At 40.7% G+C, this 23,322-nt stretch overlaps 1 protein-coding gene across 2 annotated transcripts in view; it reads right to left on the bottom strand.

The window, feature by feature from the left end:
- Positions 1 to 3,746: 3,746 nt before the first annotated feature.
- The window catches only part of KCNIP3 (potassium voltage-gated channel interacting protein 3), a 34,263-nt gene continuing 14,687 nt past the window's right edge, over positions 3,747 to 23,322 (bottom strand). Inside the window, exons 1-8 of one of the 2 annotated variants that reach the window (XM_053464663.1) lie at positions 15,331 to 15,650; positions 12,132 to 12,256; positions 10,670 to 10,739; positions 8,306 to 8,376; positions 5,835 to 5,942; positions 4,534 to 4,638; positions 4,377 to 4,439; positions 3,747 to 4,164 (exon numbers count right to left, since the gene is read on the bottom strand). In XM_053464663.1, coding sequence (XP_053320638.1) covers positions 4,117 to 4,164; positions 4,377 to 4,439; positions 4,534 to 4,638; positions 5,835 to 5,942; positions 8,306 to 8,376; positions 10,670 to 10,739; positions 12,132 to 12,256; positions 15,331 to 15,424 — 684 coding nt within the window. In that variant the 5' untranslated portion in view covers positions 15,425 to 15,650 and the 3' untranslated portion in view covers positions 3,747 to 4,116. Of the gene's footprint in view, positions 4,165 to 4,376; positions 4,440 to 4,533; positions 4,639 to 5,834; positions 5,943 to 8,305; positions 8,377 to 10,669; positions 10,740 to 12,131; positions 12,257 to 15,330; positions 15,651 to 23,322 lie in introns of those variants that run through there. The other variant, XM_053464662.1, reaches the window with a different exon arrangement.

Below are 23,322 nucleotides of genomic sequence, written 5' to 3'. Positions count from 1 at the left end.
ATCTCCCAGCATGCCCAGCAAGGTTTCCTGCACGCTCACAACTGTAATAACTTTATTTAGAAAGGGAACAAGTTGGGAAATGTGCGCTTTTAAGTTGTATCTATAGGATAGGGGTTAACGTATGGAACCTATACGGTTTGCATATTTCATCTTTATTTCTTGCTTATTTACATTGACTCTGATGGAGGGTGATATTTCTTAAAAATTGCCCCAGTGATTGAGCTATGCGTAAGGAAGGGTCAGCCCCTCCTACAGAAAAAGCAGCCATTTATAAAGATGATACATTTGCAAGGCTCAAGTGTTAATTAAACAGCACAACAGCATTAATGTGAAAGGATACAGTGATGGTGTAAATTAAAACATATTTAAGTCATAGATGTTCTCCAGTGATCTCTTTGGAGTTTATTCACTAAAGGCAGAGTTGTCATTAGAGTTTGCTGGGCAGTTGTGATTTCGGTTGGGAAGGGCCAACCCTGGCAAGTTTCTCCAACGTGAAGGGCTTAGCTGGCCCTGTATTTGGGTGACTAGTCAATGGATGACTCGCACTGATTTAACTATACATTACACAGCCTCAGGACTAGCCAAGCTCACTGGGGTACGCCGTTAATAATGCACAGCGAATGAGGAAGTTAAAACCACAACCATGGCGAGCATGATGCTTTTGTCCAACGGTTTACAAAGCCCATGGAAGAACTTTTTCTGTTTGTGCCTTCAACCACTTGTTGCCTCATCCAAGATGGCTGCTGAAGCTGACAGGTTTGCCTCCATCATGGAACCCCAGCAGGAAGTGAGTCCTTTTTTGGCATTCCCTCCACTGTTTTAAGTTGTTTGCTGGGCAGGGATAGTCTCAGTTAAGTTGTGGTGTCACATATCTCTCGGTCTTTCTGCCTGCCCGACCTGCAGTCCTGACCACAGACAGTTGCTCTTCTCTGTCTCGGAGGTTCTACCTGTTGTGAAACCAGCAATGTTACAAATTCATACCCCTGGTATGGTCCTGTTTGGGAAGGACAGGCATTCTTTATAGCCATCGTGTCCTTGTCCCTATTTTATTGGGCCTCAGAAAATTTGCTTTGTATGTATTGTCACAAAGCTTCGCACCAATAAATCCCATAGTGCTGTATGTCTAAAACATAAGTAGATGTGTGTATGAATGAATATGGATACATTATTCACCAAAGATAGCCCAAAGGATCTACTAAGCATTGCCCCAACATCCAGCCACACATTTTAAACCGAATCACCCTCTCTTTGGACGTGTGGCACACATGTTAATGGCCAACGCATGTTTCATGAGCAGACCCTGAGATTCTTTAAATATTAACCCCTTAAAAGCACACCATTAGGATTCCATATAGCAGCTCATCAAATGTGTTAACCAAGCATCTCTGTCGCCGGTTCTTATGGAAGCCTTGACTTGTCGTTATTTAAAGATTCGTTTGATTCAGGACGCCTCAACCATCTCCTCAAGGCACACCTAACAGTCCAGGATTTAGGTATTACTCAGGTGTGTTTAAGGTGTTGCATAATTAACAAACACCTGAGTAATACCTAAATCCTGGACGGTTAGGTGTGCCTTGAGGAGCACTGACTTAAGTCACCTGCATTTAAGCAGGGATATCAACCGAGACATACTGGGGTATGAATGAGACCGCTCCAGATCGTGCCACCCTGAGATTGGATCAAAAACCCTGGCATGGTCACTGATGCTGCCCTCCAGTCTGGCAAGACTTCAATTCTATAACCCCACATCCTCACGATAGAGTTTGTTTTGTTTAAGCAGACAAACAACCTTCTGATTCAGTGCATTTTTCTCTTTATTTTAGTAAAATATACAGTGACTGTCCATCAGGTGCTGACAACGCAGACACGGCCTGTAGTGGTGAGTGCACATCACATGCGTTCATTCTTACACATGCCCTCTGGGGTTCTAGTGCAAAATTCCAGCAGCCCTGCTCTTTGGAACGGTCACAGGAGCCTGTTAGATAGAGAACCCCAAAACGAAATGGCTTTATCGATTCATGTATGGAAGAAGACGTAAATGTAATCTAAAGGAAAATACAACTAACATGTAGCGGTGGTAGGAAGTACTGCTGTAATGTAGAGCAATAGAGATGCAGAACAGGGACTGATAGGGAGATGTTAGACAGGCCATTAATACACGTTACAGAAAGATGAGTCTATAAGTGGTGGTACTTATAGGGACATGTAAGTGAAACCATCTAGAAGGCAATTGGAGTAGTTATAAGGGAACTAATTGCGTAGAGGGAGACTCTGTGGACCGTTTTCAAATTGTAATTTGGGCTTAATTCCCTGAATTGTTGTTTTTGGATGAATTCTGATTTTGCATGTTCCAAAGTCAGCCTTTGAAAAGTGCTGACAGTGTGTAACATGTATGAACCTGTCCGCTCCCCAAAACGTGCACTGTTTAATGCAGTAAATTTCCTAAACATATGTCATGGTGTGTTTACCAGCGAGTGCTGGAAATGTATGATTATTCTGATCATAAAGCGGTAATGCTTCAACGTGAGTTTTGCATGCGGCGGTCAGCAAGGAGGCTTTACTCGGTATAAAAAGGGAAAGAATTGAAGAGGGGAGTCGTTGGGTACAGACAGAAGACATGGAAATACAGACTAAAGGGATTTAAAAAACATATGAAGCAAAGAATAATGTGGATTATATCATAAAAACATAATGACAGAATGAAATATAAAGGATATTTTGAAATCTGAAACAGGCCCCTTTGAACCTTCCCGTTACAAAAGCTGCCCCGTGCCTAGATCAGAGTTGTGATTTTAAAAAAAAAAGGGTAGAGGGTAATATTTCACCCTATGTCCATCTTAATAACCATTTACTGACTTAATATTTTCTAGTATAGTGAAAGTTTTAAGTATTGCGGGAAAAAAAATGTATGCGCACCAGGAAGAATGAACAAAAAAATGTGACCTTTTGAAACCACGCATGGTGAGGTTATGGGGAGTGTGGAAAACATGCCAAAGTTCCTCCACTTTATCTTCTACAACACAATATCATTTGGCATATGGGTTTGCCTCTTCCACAAGACCCAAACTTGCTAATGCCATGTTTCTTCTTATTCATAAGGATTCTAGACAATGGCAGGAAAATAGAATGATATATGCTCCGTCGATCCTAATGAGGACCTGTGCTACCCCAATTTCAAACATGTATTTCAAATTAGGGCTAACATGAAACAAAATCACCTGAATGATAAACTATAGCTATGACATCACTAATGCATTCGTTTTTTTGTGATGCAGTATATTTCTAGTGAAATGAACAAAAATATTTTAGATTGACCAGGCAAAAAACCCAATCTGTCTCCTTTCCCTGAAATGTTTTTATTGGGGGGGGGTCATATTTTTGGACACTAAAATAGATCATTAATCTTGCCTGAGATCTTGCCTACCATCCCGTAAAGAATAACTTTGTTGTAACATAGGACAATAAAGGCGTTGTTACAGGCTTGGTGTCCTGTAGAACAACTGGTGATGAATATTCTACTTCTTCATTGTTCAACCAATAAAATAAGACTCGGAAGACTTGAGTGTGTCAAACTGTCACCTTGCACCTTATCTTATCAGGTGCCTTTGGTATAGAATTCTTGGCTGTTTCCAAAACATTTTATGTATTTATTTTGAAATCTGTGAGGGTTTGGCATGTTTATGAGATGATAGAGCCACATAAATCTGTGTGTAATATCTTTCTTCCAATGTTCCTAATGGTCCTTCATATAGCAACCAGGGGGAGCAGGTGTTCATTCATAAACGCTCTCGTGTTGAGGCTTCAGGCAAGAGCAGCGTTCAGTAAAAATCCCTGATAAGAATCCTGGCTCTTGCAGATATATATATAATGTGCTTTTTAATTTCAATAGTATAAAACTGTCCTTTTCAAAGGTAAGTTTTTACGGTGAAGAGTATGGGGTCAGTGCAAACAGGCAGGCAGTAATTAGGATCCTCTGTTCCCTGGGAGAGAATTTACAACACCATCCATCCTATGTGTGACACCAGGAAAGGGTGGTGAATGTGATCCAAATGTGGGGTTATGTGGTTGGATGGGTCATTTTCTAGTGCTGGCATTGGTGGAGTGACGCTTCCTTATCTAGATAACATTCTCGAATAGCTGCATGGACTTCATTATGTTTTCATCCTGTTGGGGGGAAAAACAGACATTTGTCATCAATTGTGTCTGAGTTTCCAGTAGACTAGATGGATCGAAGGGTCATCTTCTGTCAAATTTTATGCTCTGTTGCTCGGAAATCCAAAAACAATAAAAAAAAACTGATTTTTTTTCTATTTTTGTCAATAAATTGAGTAGAAAAACAACTTTGATGGGACATAACAGAGGCAGGAGATGATTACCTTCTGACAGGTCTCCAAAAATTCATCAATGGTCACCACTCCATCATGATTCCGATCCATTTTCTGCAAGAAAGGACAGTGATTAAAAAGGTTTTAAATGATAGAGGCAGGGGCGGCTGGAATCTTGTATCTGGACGAAGCACTATATTTTACTCACTTGGAAGAATCTCTCCACGTGCTCAATGGGCGCATCCTCCCTTTGCATAGGGTAGGTATAACGCCCCATCATGTCATAGATGGACTTCATAATCGCCAGCATCTCCTAAAAGGTGACAACATAAGTAAACATTGGCATACTCATTAGGGAAGGCTGTTAAGTATCACACATATATATGAGGGGCTGTTAGGGACATTGATTTTTTGTATATATCATACATAGCATATAGTGAAAGGTATATATTATATACTGAAACACACATATCATATAGTGAAATGCATGTCATATAGTCAAACTTTGTATTGTATAGTAAAACAGGTGGAAATTTATATATACACTAAAAAATGCATCATAAACATATAATATTATTATCTATTATTTATATAGCGCCAACAATTTATGCAGCGCTTGTATTGTGTGTGTGTCTGTATATATAAATTGGTCAGCAGTCACATGATCATGACCCTGACAGGTTGACTCCACCTTCTAGAGTTCATTAAGTTGCTGGCAAGCGGTGTAGGTCTCTCTCATTGAACTGCTTGAGTATGCGCTGATCTATATTTTCATTGAACAGGATGGTGTTAATAATTCAAACATGATTTGCTCAGCAAAGTTAACTGTTTCTTGGCATGTTATTTGGAGAAATCCTAAAATCCCAAAGCTTGCACTCCTCTCAGACTTAATTACAGAAATAAATCCTGGAGAGGTGCTTCTACCAGGGTCTTTTTGACATCAGATATTTAAATTTCTCTTTCCATCATCTATCACAAGGTCAAGCTGTCCAATGTGGCTAACTAGAGGGGGATGTACATTCAAGGATGGTTGCCCATATAAGCGAATTAAGCGTCTGCTTATGGCCCCGTTGGTCTAGGAGTCCCCATTAAAATGTGGGAAGCATGGATTAAAGTTTCATCTTTATAATGTGTCTTGTTCACCAACAAACTTTGTGATCCTAAGTTTAATGCACCTTTGTTTATTTATAATTGTCCATTTCCATGCATTATACTTGAAATCTTTTTGCTGAAGACCCCCAAAAACCCAGAGCCATGTGGCCGGTAGCTTCCTTAGTATTCTGCCTTAGAAGTATCACCCACATAACCCTTACGAGGGTTGGGAGGGCTTGGCGGTGGGACTACATGCACCATTGCCAGTGGAGGCAGACAGGCAATGTCAGAGTTCCATAAGTATGGAGATTCCATTTTATGGACGTGCAAGGAGTGCAAAAAGGAGTTCAGATTTGGGGAGCCAATAATGTTTGATGATGTTCCCAAAGACTCTCATAAACTAGCAGCACTTCATACCTCTTTAGTGATGTATCCATCTTTATTAATATCATACAGATTGAAGGCCCATTTTAACTTTTCATGGACAGTCCCCCGTAGAAGAATAGACAGGCCAATGACAAAATCCTGGTGAACACACACAAAAAGGGATTCATTAACTCTTTCATATCTTCCAACTGGCAGATTATAACCACTGGAAACCCGGTCATCTGAGCTCCCCTACTCTCTTAGATTTATCTTTTGTTATCCTGCTTTAGTCTACAGAACGGGTGCCATAAAATCAAAAGAGGTCTATGCTGTTGTGTGATATATATATATATATATATATATATATATATATATATATATACAGTTGTGCTCAAAAATTTGCATACCCTGGCATAGATTGTGAATGTTGGCATTGATTTTAAGGCTAGTGATCATATGAAGCTATTTCTTATCCCATAGTTGTTTGGCTCCTTTTTAAATCGTAACAATAAGAGATATCACCCACATGGCCCTGATCAAAAGTTTACATACCCTTGAATGTTTGGCCTTGTTACAGACGCACAAGGTGACACACACAGGTTAAAATGTCAAATAATGGTTCATTTCTCACACCTGTGGCTGTGTATAAATAGTCAATGGGGAGCAGAAAAGAACTGTCAAGAGCTGTGTAACAAGATAATGGAACTTTATAAAGATGGAAATGGATATAAAAAGATATCTAAATCCTTGAAAATGCCTAGAGTTCAATCACCAAGAAACATTCCAGCCACAACTGCCAGAAGAATTGTTCGGGATACAAAGAAAAACTCACAAGTAACCTCAGGAAAAAAAACCGGCTGCTCTGGAAAAAGACTATGTGGTTGTTTCAAGGATCACAATGCCACGATACTTGAACAAAAATGAGCTGCATGGGCAAGTTGCCAGAAAGAAGCCTTTACTGTGCCAATGCCACAAAATGCGTATAGCGAAAAGAATACCATCCCCGCTGTGAAGCATGGTGGCTCACTGATGTTTTGGGTGGGGTGGGGGGTGAGCTCTATAGGCACAGGGAATCTTGTGAAAATTGATGGCAAGATGAATGCTGCGTGTTTTCAGAAAATACTGGCAGACAAGCTGACCCTCCAGTGTTTACCGCGGGAAAAGGTGAAGGTTCTGGAGTGGCCATCAGTCTCATGACCTTAGTATCGTCAAGCAACTTTGGGCAGATCTCAAACATGCGTTTCATGCAAGACGGCCAAAGACATTGCATGACCTGCAGGCATTTTACCGTGACGAATGGGCAGCTATATCACCTGCAAGAATTTGGGTTCTCATAGACAATTATTACAAAAGACTGCACACTGTCATTGATGCTAAAGGGGGCAATACACAGTATTAAGAACTAAGTGTATGCAGACTTTTGAACAGGGGTCATTTTTTTTTTTCTTTGATCCCATGTTTTGTTTTACGATTGTGCCATTCTGTTATAACCTACAGTTGAATATGAATCCCATAAGAAAGAAGAGAAATGTGTTTTGTCTGCTCACTCATGTTTTCTTTAAAAATAGTAGCTATATTACCAATTCTCCAAGGGTATGCAAACTTTTGAGCATAACTGTATGTGTGTGTATATATATATATATATATATATATATATATATATATATATATATATATATATCAAGATCTCCACACTGGTCCCTCCAACCTTTGCGACACCCTCCAACATTGATGTCCCAATTGGACACGTAAACTGTTGGTGGGGGGGTTATCAACACATAACTATAAACATACTGTAAATATAAGAATAAAGACAAGTGAGACTAAGGGTCTGGTTCACTTGAAAGCTGAGTAGAGTTGACTTGACCGGGAGAACGTTTCTGTCGAGTGCTTGTAATAACATTTGCACGTTAATGCAAGAGCTTGCAATGTGATTCATTGATAGAAATAATAAAATACAATTTAAAAAATGACACACAAATCTGGCTAAACTTTTTGCAGAAAAGTGTTTCTCAAGAGTTACTTTGCAGTAACCAGTTATAAAGGGCCTTATTATGGCATCTTCTTTTATTGGGGAAATTGGGTGAGAGACGTAATTAATTTAACTAGCAAGCACAATTCATTCCTCAAGTCTTTTTATTTTTTTTTTACTCGTCACCTCCTGAGTCAGGTAACTTTTGAAAGTCAAACTCTTGACTGTCATAAATATATATATATATAGTTTTATAGATAGTTATATACATATATGTTCATGGTATGATCCATAAACCTCATTACCCAAGGTGTTTTGTGTGGGATATGAATATTAAGCTTCCATGCATTTGCAAATCTCTGATCTCATGCAATATACACTCACAATAACCCACTTCTAGCATTGTCCATTACTACTGGTTGTTAACAGTACATCAAAAAGAGATAATGTCTCTTTATTCCTGGATAAAGATGAAAGGCGAGCCAATAACATGCATCGTGCACCTGCAGTTCCCCATACATCCATTCTTTTGTCACATGACGGATATTACCTCGAACCGTATTGCCCCGCTCCTGTCCTGATCAAAGGCATTGAAGAGAAAGTGTGCATACATAGTGGCATCTGAAAACACATAGGACAGCTTGTCACTAGAGCAGGCCGCAGCCTCACCAACGTAACACAGAATGCAGCTTTGTCCAACTCCGCAACTGAACATTACTTCTACCTGCATGCCAATGGGTTTATTCACTAAATGGAGAGTTAGCAGGAGAGTTCTGGTTTCATTTCCCTATTCAGAGTCGACACTGGCAAATTTCTCCAGCAAGAAGGCCTGAGCTGGGCCTGCATGATGCATAACTCAGGTGGTTAGACAAATTGATTGAACTATACATTATACAGGGCCAGACAAACTTTTTTTGCAGAAGAACCTCATTGTCACTATAATGTCTGGATTGTCACTATAATGTGTAGTGACATCCAGAATTAGGCCTATTCTGGTCTATACAGCAGGTCCAGGAGGATGGTTATCTGGCTGCCTGGTGCTACTTTGCTCAGCGGGCCCTCCGTCATTGTGTTCCTGGATGCTTCAATAAGGACGCTGCTGCGGAGAGGAACACTGCCATGTGTCATGCTAGGGCCTGTAATGCCTGTTATAAACTCTCCCTTTAGTAAATAAACAATACAACAGCTTAAAATAAGGCAGTTTAGCTGATATTTGTTCACTGGTAAAAAATCAGTTGTACCTACTGAGCACTACAAAAAAAACAAAAAACTAATTCAAGCCATCCCATATTTTTTTTTTTTTTTTAATGAATACCCCAAAAAATCTCATCAAAATCTGTCTTCAACCACACAAATCAAGCACATCTGTTGCAATCTGAAGAGTTTTATAAATAGTCTCCAAATGTAACTTTGCAGTTCTCATGTAACCCATATTCTTCAAATACATATTGAACTGGCATTTGCAATCACTTTCCCCTCGCTCATTTCTGGGTCTCATCCATTCTGCTTTTGTTTATGGTATACACGGGGGATCTAAATGTACCTGTACCTATAATTCATTCTAGTACCAGTACCTACACTATGTGGACATCCCTCCTAATTATTGAATTCAGGTGTTTCAGCTACAACCTTACCTAACAGGTGTATAAAATCAAGCTCGTAGGAAGCCCCCTCCATAGACAAACATTAGTAGAATGGGTCATACTGAAAAGCTCACTTTAGCGGCAGTGCCATAGGATGCTACATCCTACAAAGTCAGTTTTCTGCTCTGCTAGATCTGCCCCGGTTCGCTGTTAGTGCTATCGTTGTGTAGTGGAAGCGTCTAGGAGTAAAAGTATTAGACCATGCGCACTCACAGAGTGGGGCTGTCGAGTGCAGTAAAAACTGTCTGTCCTCACTACCCCCACTATCATCGCTCACTACAGAGTTCCAAACTGGCTCTGGAAGCAACATCAGCACAAGCACTGTGTGTCAGGAGCTTCATGAAACGGGTTTCCATGGCTGAGCAGCTGCACACAAGCCGAAGATCACTAAGCACAGTGCTAAGAATGGCGTAAAGCACCCTGCCACTGGATTCTGGAGCAGTGGAAACTTGTTCTCTGGAGTGATGAATAACGGATAATAGTCTGGAAATGTTTTTCATGGTTTCGGCCCCTTGTTCCAGTGAAAGGTAATGTTAAAGCATACAAATACATTATGGACAATGCTATGCTTTGTGGGAATAGTTTGGGAAAGGCCCTTTTTTTTTTTTTATTTCAGCATGATTTTGCCCCAGCGCACAAAACAAGGTCAGTAAGATATGGTTGGATAAGTTTGTTGTGGAAGAACTTGAGTGGCCCGCACAGGGCCCTGACCTCAACCCAATCGAACACCTTTGGGAGGAACTGGAACAGAGATTGCGAGTCAGGCCTCCTCGACCAACATCAGTGCCGACCTCACAAATACTCTACTGCATGAATGAGCAAAAATCCCACAGAAACTCTCCAAAATCTTGTGGAAAGCCTTCTCAGAATAGTGGAAGCTGTTATAGCTGCAAAGGGGGATCAGCTACATATTAATGTCTGTGGTTTTGGAATGGGATGTCCAACAAGCTCATAAAGGTGTGATGGTCAGGTGTTATTGCACTTGGGGACCAAGCAGAGGACCAAAGTAGCTTCGCTCATTTTTAGATTTTTTATACATAAATAGCAGTTTTTGGACCTAAATACCACTGTTTATAATGGATATATAAATGTATTTCACTTGCAAGTATACTGTGTTGCCAGATGCAGTAAAATCCAGATGAACAATAAAATGTTTCCATTAATAAATGCCCCACTGTAGCCAGGGGCCAGTGCCAGGATCGAGACAATGAATAAATGAAAACAAGTGCACCCCCCCCCCACAGTATATATGAGAATATAGAGATACTGACCTCCCTGTGGAAAGAACTGTGAGTAGATTAGCTTGAATGTTTCTTCATCAACCAATCCGCTTGGGCACTCCTAGAAAAAAGGTCAATGGGGTAAATTGGACTGTATTACATAATACAAATCAGTTGACTGATAGAATCTCTAGGACTCCCTAAATTACCCTAATACATGAAATTTCCAACTAATTTGCCCTTAATTACTAGATGTGGGACATGGCCATCTCACAGCACTGTACGCCAAAGCCATGTGTTCCACGATGCTAGCTGTGTCTATAATTCCTGGATGCACATGGTTGGCTCGTCATGTTCTGGCAGCGCAGGGTTACTGCACATAGAAGCAATACACTTAATTCAAATAGCGTGGGTGCCGGTTTTCTTTATCTAAACAACTCCTGGAAGAGTCATTGCTGCGTACGTCAAACTGGCATCCAGGATCCTCCACGAGGATATCCTCATAAATGCCCAGGTTATTGCATGGGAATGTGTTTAAGAAGAGCATACAATTTTATCGCATGTGATAAAAACGTAGATTAATCGGGGCTCAGCGAGGAGTTTGTAGACACCAAATGTGATGTATGTTAAAAATAGATTTGTCACATGAATATATGTGTTTTCCACAGTGGTTAGGCAGTTTTATTACCAAACATGACATTTCGGCGAAGACGGCAGTATTGCTTATCGTACAGGAACATACTGGCACTTGTCAAGAAGTAAAAAGCTTGGTAGTGTTCCCAATACAGTAGTCCTCTTTTACAGTAATGATTGTAAGCTTGCGAGTCGGGCTCTCGCCACCTAATGTATCGGTTTGTCTTAGTCTGTCAATTCTCGTCTTGTCAGACCCCTTGAATATATGTATTGTATTAAGCGCTGCGTAAATTGTTGGCGCTATATAAATAAAACATAATAATAATAATACAGAGGACCAGTATTAGAACCATTTGGATGCCCCCTATTAAAAACTGTTTAATCATTGAAGTCTTGGAGTCAGCTTATTTACAATGTTTGCAGGTATGTAAATGTGTCTGGCTCCTAAAGTTTACAGATGTTTGCCTGCTCCTGCTTGTAAAATCGGGGAGTCTGCCATCTAAAAAAATACAAAAGAGGCCAGCCTTATAATTTATGGATTTATGTAGTACCATCATATTCTCCAGCGCTGTACAATGAGATCATCTGTCATTAAAAGGGTAACCAGATGTACCCACTGCAACCTAAAGGATCACACTACAAAACAGTGTGAGTGTCAGCAGCGCAAAGGACAGCCATTATTGAAGACTGGACCAAAGACTAATTAAACCTAAGACTTTCATCAGGAAAATGGGCAGACTAGATGGGGCATCTCTTACTGTTAGAGGATCATCATTGGTGACAATGTAGAAGATCCCAATGTCACCGCAAGAAGAAGTGATTTTCCCCATCGCAGCTTTATTTTAGCAATACGCCGACTGGATGTTTCGGGAATGCTTACGTTTTTGAAGCCCCTGTATAAGGACTGAAGTTCCTTCTTTGTGAACTTGGTGACAGCTTGAAGCTGATCGAGTCCCTCTGGCTGGTGACGTACTATGGATAGTTCGAAGTCGCTCTCGCTGCTATCTGAAAAATCCAAGAACAGGCATTTACAACCAGCACAGCTCAAAACAGTGCAAAGACATTGGCGAGGATCAATCTCTCTCTCTTCGCCAACAGGCTAGCTCCTTTTCCAAATGTTTATTATTGCTCCGCACATTGTTCCACATTACTATCGATTAACTTCTCCCATTCACAAAGTGCAGCATACAGTAAAATTCAATCTCACGGGCAGCCGAGGGAATATGAGGCTACGTGCAGCAAAGGGTAAAATGAGATGGAGCGACTGTGGTTTGCACATTTGGAAGAGACATCTATGGTTTGTATTGTACTGTCCGTGTGAGAAATCTGGATTTCTATTGGTCTGCTTGTATGGAGAATGGACAATTAAAAAATGAAGTTCACAGTCACGTTCAAGGTCAGTTCTGGCAAACATTACCTTGTTAAGTTAAATAAGTTTGTGTTCTGGACCTGAAATTGGTAACGGGTATAACACTGCTTCCTACAGACCCCAAATAATGAGACATTTTATTTTTACACAAACACATATAATATATACTGTTACTAAAGGTGAGAGGTGCACAGGGTCAATTTTCAGACTACAAATCCAATCAACCTTGATGGGCTACTGGATGGCTTCATGTCATTTGTGTTGGAGTCATCACAACCCAAACGTTTCCTGTATTACAGCTTGGGTACTATGGAAGAAACCAGAAATCCACATGTCATTTTATAGCAGCTGTGGGATTGTTGCTGTAACTCTTTACGTTTATTCACTAAAGAGGGATTTTGCAGGTGAATCTGCTGGAGAGTTACAGTTTCACTGTTGGGGACCTAGGGCCATCCAAGCTCTTCTTGCAGGCAGGAGAAGTTTGCACTAGTAGGGCAATGTTTCCCCTCTTCAGGTCTCATCTTTAATTTTATGTCCGTTATGACATACAAGTGACCTCTGCATGACAGATCCCATGTAAATTAAACTATTAAAATAATGCTTTATTCAGGCTAAATAATCCAATAGGTTTGCTTTTAGGACCTCTATCTTTTGTTTCCCAACGCAAAATAAATTTCCGCTACTGGGAATGTCCATACTGAGAGACCATAGAGCAATACTCCACATCCATGACATCTCAGATCTCCCACTGAATCCCAACGCTGACTGCATAGTGTCGTCTTTCAGAACCTTTACCTTCCTGCAAATCCACATCCCCCTTTCCTAAAAATAGCCCAGCTACAGACAAAGAATAGCAATACGCAGCACACGCGGGACGAAGATTGAGTTTCCATTGTAAAATGACGCATTGTAAGGGGAGGTTATTATACAAGGGGATACCCTGTTCCGTTTAACCCTTTGCTGTTGCATGCCCTTTGACTCATTCCGGGACTGGCCAATGATAAAGGAGATTATGTAGATCTGGCTGAAAATTAACATTATTATATCACAGCTGCTCTGATTGGGCCTAAACAAGCCATCAAATGAACCAGGCTTTTGTGGAATATCACCAATTTTGGCATTGGTGTGTGATTTTGCTTGCTTAGAGCACAAACGCTAAATGAAAGAGTTAAAATCGTTAGACAGATCTCCATTATAGAGCGCAAAATTGTTTTTACAGAGCAGACTTCAAGTAGACGAGGTTGAGCTTTTGATATATGGGCCCAGGGCCTGAGAGGTCTGACGATTGAAGACAAGCTCTAGAGATAAAAAGACTGATGGATTCTGTCTTTTGTTCATGTCAGATACAAATGATGATCAGATATCCCCTTAGGTGTTGTGTTAATACCTACCGGCTTTTTAATTATAGTGTCTGCAACCAATCGCATTCAGTAAACTAGCATGAAATGTGTTCAATGATCACAAGTATACTGAGACTGACAGCTAGACATAGTGGGAACTCTACTGGGTCAATATCTTCCGAGAGATAGAAGAGGAATAATGCTTGTCAGTTTGCCTTTTCGTAACTGCTTTAAAGGGTTTGTGTTGCAAGGTCAAGTCTTTGAATACACCGTGGAATCAATGATATTTATGGGCTCAGTGATATCTTCGTTAAACAAAGGATACATTAGGCTTATAACCCTGATAAAATGATATATAAGCAATCCTATTGGTTGTCATGGCAACTACCCCATTTACCACTGTGTACAGCAATTGATTTTTTGCGTTAAACAGTATACATACTACATAAGCAACCATACCCATGCACTTTGCATATGTGACTGTAAATACAAGGGATTTACAGCAGGCACCAATGAATGGTATTTACAATACTGCATATTATTAATATTCTTTTATAGAATCAGCAATGGGCTTTAATGCCAAGTGCCCAGTACTGTTCATTTTGCCCATCCCATATGGTAACTATGGGCATTCGCTATTGTTGTCCAGGCATGATAGGCGTTGTATTAAAAAAACTGAGGGTTATTAACTCTGTACGGTCTTCGTTTCCAGTAAAGTTCTCAGACAGGGTTAAATCTTCAGCTTCTTTGTTTAAACGCCAGGGTTAAAGTGCTAATGTACATACACACCTTGGAATGGAGAACTCAAGTGCTTTTTCGGCTTGGATGACACTGCTGTATTAGCCGCAGTATACCTTTTGTAAAAGCTCTCTGCCGCTTAATGCATGCATTTCCCATCCTCATAGATTTATCTGTAGAATATTCAGATAGGCCAAACACTCACTGATTTCCTGTCTGAGTCCCCGACTAAAGTTTTCCTAGCTGTCTTGTATTCTTATATCTTCAGAGACCCCCCCCTTTACCCATTTTTGTTTTTAAATCTAAACTCTCCCAGATCATTTAGATGTTGATCTTTACACATATTGATTGCGGTGAATCAGCCCAACGACAGGAAATCGCAGGCTTCCAGAAATAAGTTTACAAACTACAGGAGATCAAGGGTAAGTTGAAGACACAGATTGTGCATCCCCTTAAAACATTGCTGTCAGTAAAAGTACGTGCAAATGACAGATAAAGATCGGCTCCCTTTTCAGCACAGGAACTACAGATGTAATACAGTTTCTCCCCGATGAAAGTTCTTTTGTAGGATTACAATAGCAGAACATAGAATTAATTGTGACGCTCGTAATAAGGAAGATTTGATTAATTACCTTCCATGGACATGGGCTCCAGTATCCCAAACTGCTTGAGGACAGCTACAAAGAGTATAATAACCACGGCAATAGCAAACAGTTCCATCCCCATGACAGGCCAGCTTTCCCCTGCAGGGGGTCCTGGGCTGTAAGCACGAAACTCACCCTGGACTCCAGCTCTCAAGCCAAGATACCACAAAGAAAATGCAAAAAGACAAACAATTTCCTCAGTTGAATACAGTTGAAGAAAGGACAAATGGTCCGAGTGGGTCCTAGGACCCTTTGAACACCTGGGCCACGCAGAACACACTCCGAAGTGCAGGTCTAGAACTTAGCCAACTGATGACAAGTTTCAGAAGAACATCACTGTCAATGGATGTATTTGCGACATCTGTGGAAAAGCTTCTCAAGTGACCATAAGTGGTCAGTTCTGTTGGGTCATATTGAGGTAATACCTCTACCTACAGTTTTTTTGCAGTCATTGGGTGTCCGCCCAATAATGTCCCATTGGATACCGAAAAACTATCAGGCTGTAGCCAACTTCTCTCCTTCCTTCCCTCATCATCCGTTCCTCCCTCCTCTCTCCATCACTCTCTCTGGTGTGGGATGGGGAGGAGCGTCTGAGGAATACCACTCTCTCATTACACACATTGATTGAGATAAAGGTTTCCATAGAGACAGCAGTGATGGTCCTCTGGAAGAAAAAGACTTACCTCAGCAAGCCCGCGGTTTTGAAAAGTGAGCTGAAGGATTTTCAGTCCTGTATGTGAAGTAATGTGTTCGAGCAGAGGTGACACAGGATAAAAAAAGCATTGAAGAGCATGCCAGCGGTTTAATCTTGTCCTGTGAGGTCAAACTGCACCGCTGCAGCCAGCATTGTGAAGAGGAGCACATTAATATGATGATAGATCTATTTGCTTTATCGTCCAAGTGTTGATTGGAATCATTACGCTGTCTGAGAGTGCTTGTGGGATCTCGGGGTAATCCGTTCCCTGACAAATACAGAATTATTATGGCCAAGGGGTTTATTCACTTAATGGGGAGTTGTCAGTGATTTGCAGTATGATGAAGAGTCCTATGTCAAAAGAACAGCATTCTGGGACATCCTTTTCTGGAACGTCTTGGGCCTTCTCTTTCGAGAGACTCCACTGAGATGATATTGATGGCTTTGCCAGTGTCATTGTAGATTTTTGAGAACAGATGCATAAATGGCAATTCTCATGCAGTTTATTGGTTGGTTTGGTGATTACACCACTATACAACACAATTACTCATTGGGGTATTCACTTAAGCGGGAGTTTGCTGGAGAGTTTTGTTTTTAGCTCTTCAACTAGACTATTTATTAATGAAGACCCTAGTCATGCAAAACAGGCACAACAGGTCCTGCATTATGGACTGCAGCGATTTTCAAAAACGATCACTGATTTAATTATGCATTGTAAAGGGCCAACCAAATTCTTCTTGGTGAAGAAGATCCTTGTATTGGACCCCTCAATGGATATTCTTATCGTGATCTTTAACTTATCGTGACTCCCGCTTTAATGAATAAACCATTTTATATGTAACCCCAAATAATCTAAATTAAGAATCACCAATAAAATCACCAATTCTGACCTTTCAACCTGAGACCGATCCTAAGACTGCTATAAAAGAGCTTCGGGACTGACTGTCACCTGGGTTTAGTAGCCCCATCCAAGAAATGTACTTAACTTTTTTAACATGCCGTAGGGCGATATTCAAGTAAAAAGATTTGAAGTTGTCTTTCCTCTCTGCTCTGTAGGGAAGATACAAAAAATACGATAGATCAAAGCATTCAATTGACCTCCATTTTGGGTAGATCTATTCACTAAGGCGTCAGTGCTTCCGAGTTAACGAAAGTCCAACTTGCACATGCATTTAAGTCAATCTGGGAATGGTGAAATCCTCAAAAATAATTGGCTAGACGGTTTTTGCATGTATGAAACATGCCCTGCTAAGCCATTTATTGCTTGAGGTTAAACTATAGTGGTAGTACGTATCTAGAAAGTGCTTACCGAGGCATTGCGTTAAAAAGCCATCTAGACATGTTAAATTCTCCTCCCCGTTGTTCTGAATACTATTATCCCATTACTACGTTGTAAGCTATTGTATAAAGCACTCTGAGTCCCTCAAGAAGCACTAAATAAGCAAATTATCTCTTGTGTTCCCAGCATTACCGTATCTCTCTTGTTCAGTCTTGCAGCATTAGCATACCGTATTCCCACTCAATCTTAAAACGGTATATCTTTACTATTGCACTCAGTGCATCAAAATCCGCCGGGAAATATATTATGAGCTTAGGCGCTTATTCACTAAAGTGGGCGAGTTGCACAGACTCCATTATGTGTTATGAAGGGCCCACCCTGACAAGTGTGTTGACCCTGTGAAATTCTATCGGTCAGGTGACTCAAAACTTCTCAGTAAATGAACTAACTATACATTATACTGGGCCAACTAAGCCCTTCTTGCAGCCAATGGCATATTCTGGCCCAGGCTAACAGGTTCAAGGGGGCAGCTTCCCCATTGCTGCATATCAAAGACCCAGTTGCCCTTTTCGGCAATCAGGTTTTCTGTAGCACCACTGCAAAACGGGCTGGTTAAAAGCTAATCTCCCCAACCAGCCCATTAACATGGTAAAGGACCATGCCCAGTCGGCACAGCCTCCATATAGTTCTTTTCCATCAGGAGTAGCGCATTCTTAAAAGGTGGATATGACGCTCGGCGATAAGGTAAATCCGCTCGCTGGGAATGTCCTGTGATAATGCATAGTGAAGTTAATGAGTTAAATTACAGTTCTACTGCAATCTCCGTTTAAACGAATAAACCCTTTATATTGTAAGAAGCACTGCGTAAATTGTTGGCGCTAAATAAATAAAACATAATAATGATAGCAACAAGTGGATTTGTAAAACATTTAACAAAAATGTTCTTATTGATTATTATGGCTTATAGGCAGCAGCTTTGGCCAGTGGCAGCCTTCCCATTTTCATCCAAATATCTTCCTTATTTTATTTCATTTTTCCCCTGTTTTTCAGACCAACTTATTTTTAACGTCCCATCAATAGCTTCATAAAACTGATCTACTTAATGTATTTTGCTATTGATGAAAATATTAGCACCATCCTACACCGTCTTATTGACTATAAACTGTGGCTCAATCCCAACTACCATGTCTAAGTCTCCATACATTACCCCAGACCCCAGTCCCATACCCCCCAAACATCTCCAAGTCGTGACATCTATGTTGGGGGGGGGGGTTGAGGTGGTGGAGATGACCAGCCCTGGAAGTTGGTGGAGCAGAAGGCTCTTACCCAAAAAGCAACCTTGTTATGCTAGCAGAACCCAGCAGGCCAGGGAAGATCAGAGGTTCTCCTCAACCAACCCATGATTGCAACTTCCCGCAAAAATGGGGGTATTAAGAAAGGTTTCACTCCAATAAGAGAAGCCCATTGAACTGCACTCTATGGAACTAATTTACTTAAGTGTTTTTAGAAAGTTTTCCCTGGCATACAAAAAGCCAAAGAAATGCAGGCCATCAGAGATTTAGTATTTTGTATTTACCATTTTGAAACTAATCAAAGTTTATCACTCACTTATTCCACTTAATATAATGTGCCAGAACTACAGCATTTCTTCTACAACGCCTTGCTCCAAAAGCACCATCACCCCCCCATTTTATACTTGTTCCCTAGAGCTTTTCCAAAACATAAAATAATCTCACTTCTGGAATCATTCCTCTTCCTCACTCACTCTGTACTCTCTTTCCTCCTCACTCACTCTGTACTCTCTTTCCTCCTCGCACTCATTAGTATAGAGCCATCTCAGTATGCCATCTGTGCCACTCGCTCTTGTATCAAGTCAATGTTGGTAGCATTCGTCCATCTCGCCATTATCGTATAGTTCTTGGTCTCTCTCACCCCTTTCTCTTTTTCTCCCCCTCCCTCGGCCCGATCATATATTTTGCCTCCTCCAATTCTCTCTCTCAGCATTTCTGCCAGTGCTGTTATTTGAGCCCCAGAATGAGAGCGAAGATACAGGGAAGATTGATTCCTCTTTGTTTCAATGTAAAATATTAAAGATGTTTAAATGGATAAAAGCTCTAGACAGTGGAATCTATTCTGCATTATCCAAATAGGATCCTTCCTCCATTAAACCATAGGTCTTACTGCTGAGACAGGAAAAGACTGCGGGGGACATACCTGATTACACATTACACAGATTCACAGGCCTCGGACGTCTCCTCTAAGGCAGCAGAAAGCAAAAGGGGGCTAATTGCGGAGAGCTTACACTTTAATAACTACCGTATGTATACTATCTGGTAGCTGCATTTGGCAAAACTGGCATTATCTAATGAATTTCATGTCTTTCATTTGCCCACCACCTTTACAAAGGCTACAACAACAACCACTGTTTAATTGAGGAGAGATACCTTAAAGGGGAGGAATAATCATGCTCAAAACAAGGAGTTAAAGACGCCTGCCTTCATGGTATACACATACGAAGGATTTTTAATAGATAAGGGTTGTTTATGTTCCTCTGTAAATACCATACTATAGGTTGATTTAAACTGATAAACGTAGGATTTGCCAGGCCGCATGGCTGCGGCACTCCCTTGCTCCCCAACGTTGGCGCGGCTGCCCACCGTCAGCGGGACCTCTTGCCTACATCCCGCAAGGGGGGGTCTCCTGGTAGCCGGACCCAGAGAGTTCCCAGTTATGATCACCGTGCTCTGTGAACGTGGAGGGTAGAGGGCTTTAATATTTGAGGGAAACGTATATAAATTAATGGTTTTAATTTTTATTAAATTATTTTTTTTATTTTATTTGAGCGAGGGATACATAAGCACTCAGAGAATGTGTAATGTCATCTCAACTACTAAAATAAAATATTTATTGACATTAGTTAATTAAGCCCGGAAGAAGATCAGAATGCATAAAGGATCCTTATTCCACTTGGTTAACCTAAAACTTTACCCATTATCTTCTTTTCTTGTACCTTCTGTATAGCTCCCCTGCTAGTTGGACTCTTTACCCTATCAAGTATGGTTTTCCATTATTTCATTCCTCAGGTGAAAGAACCTGCCTTGGCAAATAAAGGGTTTAGAAACCACCGTTTAAGGTCATTAAGTGAATGGGAATTATTTATTTGTTTTGGGTCTGCTAAGTGATGGGTGACCCTTGGAATAGTGCGGAGCGCTCGATGAGAAGCGTGCTAGTTGTGTAGCAGCAGGTTGTACCACAGATCAATGGCAATGGGTAGAGCATTAGAGATGGTGAATGGGGATGAGACTGACGGATTAATACAATTACCAGCTCTTGTATGAGGGTCTGTCACAGAAGGCATTCCAGGGACTACAGGGGGATCCCCTTAAAGGGGAAGCACCACTCATATCTGCTTTAGGGTTCCTCAAGAAGACCCATCTTCAGGATAGCTTGAAGGCTATTTCTTGATATATAAATATATATTTTTATATCAGATGTGACACGCCAAGCAGGTCTCTACACGTAAAATCAGAATATTGTGGAAACACTGCAGGTATGAGCTCAGAAGAAACATCAAGCTTATTGACACCACAAATTTATTGAGTCACATGTGACTTGGCAGTTAACTTTGGGTATTTCTTTCCACATAAATGTTTCAGATCATCCAGCTAGACAAAGATAACCCACGCAACACAAAATGCAGTTTTTAAATGATGATTTTGCAGCACATAACGTCATGATCTAAGGAAATTCAAGAACAGATTTCTAAGGCTCTGGGACTCCAGCGAACCGCGGTGAGAGCCATTATCTACAAATGGAGAAAACTTGGAACGACGCTGAACCTTCCCAGGAGAGACCGGCCGATGAAAACTCCTCCAATAGAGCATCAACAACTCATCTAGGAGGTTACAAAAGAACCCAAACTAACGTGTAAAAGAACCGCAGGCCTCGCTTGCCTCAGTTATTGTCAGTGTTCACGACTCCACAATAAGAAAGAGACTGCGCAAAAACTGCTCGCCTCACATTTGCCAAAAAACATCTTGATGACACCATCCACAGCGATGTGAAAGACTCTTTGCCGGTTTATCGCAATTGTTGCTGACAAGACAACCGTTTATTAGGTTTAGGGGGCAATTACTTTCTCACATGGGTGATAAAGGTGTGGATTAGCTCCTTCAATAAATGAAATGATCACTTAAAAGCTGCATTTTGTGTTTACTCTCCTTGTCTTTGTCTAATATTATTGTCTAAAATTAGCTGGATGATCCGAAACATTTAAATGTGACACGTAGGCAAAAATGAAAGAAATCGGGGCAAATACCTTTTCCTCAGCACTGTATGTCTCCTACGTGGCGAGGTTGGCCATATGTTAGTTTTGCGTTTGCTCATCCAAAGTTAAGTGCTCCAATTTTACACCCGATGTATTTCTTTAATACGGAACTGACGTCACACCCTTTAGTTAATTTTACAGACTGAATTTGCTGTAGGAGCACAAGAGATACAGAGAAGGATTGGTAGGAAGGACAAACTGCCTGTCTTGCCATTTCAAAACAAAGTATTTTAAGACAATTAGCGCTGTGAATTATTAAAGACACAAGAAGCCTGCCTGTAATAAAGTATGAGTAAGCAAGTGCCTTATCGCTGTGGTAAGCAGGAGTCAAATCAATAAATCCACCTGATTTAGGCCCCATTTTAATGGCTGTAAATATTTTCATTTTATTGTTGTGTATTTGGCTTTATCACTGGGCCAGGGCCAGCCATGTACTTAGCATTGGGATCAATAACTATGGAAGCCCAGAAGAGGGAGTCACATACGCCTACAACATGTAAACACCGAGCCCTCACACATTTGTTATAATGAGATACGTTACACATCTTCTAAAGCACTAACGGAATATACTAATGAAAAGGAAGCACTTGAGTCCTATACATATACCCATACCTACTAACTGTCCCTGTTTATAAGGAACAGTCACTCGTTTTGAGCCAAGTCCCACTGTCCCTCTTACCTCCTCTAATGCATATCAGTGTTCTCCAGTCCTAAAAAGCACACATGTAGTCTAATTATTAACCCTTTCAGGTAGGACTTCTACCTTCACTCACCTCTCTGGAGGAAATATTGTATGATTAAGTACACGCAAGACGTCTGTTAACCCCTTAAAACCTTTTTGCTGTTGCAAAAACATTGGCCCAAAAACCTATGTTGACAGCATAGAACGTCAAGAATAAAGTCTTTGCACCCGTGAACACCCAATACCCGCTGGTTCCCGATGCGGGGGACTGCCTCCCGAGAACTGCCCTGTACCCTCCCTCGCCAAAGGGCACGATGACATGATCGCGCAAGACTTCCTTTATGAATTGAAGCCTCGCATTGACAATGAACGTGGCGCTCCATTCATGTGTAGTGAGTGCTGCTGATCAGTCAGAGACCGATCAGCAGCCTCAGAAAAGTAAAGTAAAAAAAATGTTTTTATAAAAAGTGCCAACACACTGGAATAACTGTCTGATCCTTGGTGTGATGCAGAGGTTAAGGCATTATGCCGCAGCCAGCCACCCCACCTGCAAACAAAATCAATAAAATAAATGACAAATAAAAAAAACAAATTACACAAGAAAAGCAAAATGCTGAGAATACCTGTAATAATGTTTCTTTTTTTTTTTTACCTACACTGTGTTTGCATAGTATATTATTTAATGTAACCATTTATTTTCTGTATGCATGCACTGTCCTATTCCGTGTGCACTATTCAGCATGTAAGCTGTCCAAACAATCCGAAGAAAAAATGGAAAGGTTGGTAAAAGGCAACAAAAATAAATGTTACGGTTCCATGGTTTGGTGACCAAATGGATGCATAATAAGAGTCCAAATGGTCCGAGTGAAATACCCTCGGGTGTCTTCTTTACAAAAATATATGCTTTTGTGGGGGTATTTTGAGCTGATGGGCTGGTAAACATTCCCAGATGAGACATAGGCTTCACAAAATAAAATTTGAAAATGTCAGGTTTGGAA

This window comes from Spea bombifrons, chromosome 4, assembly GCF_027358695.1.
Source record: "Spea bombifrons isolate aSpeBom1 chromosome 4, aSpeBom1.2.pri, whole genome shotgun sequence".
NCBI classification, from domain to species: domain Eukaryota; kingdom Metazoa; phylum Chordata; class Amphibia; order Anura; family Pelobatidae; genus Spea; species Spea bombifrons.
Note: the sequence above shows the minus strand (reverse complement) of the source record. Positions and strands in the feature narration are given on the sequence as shown.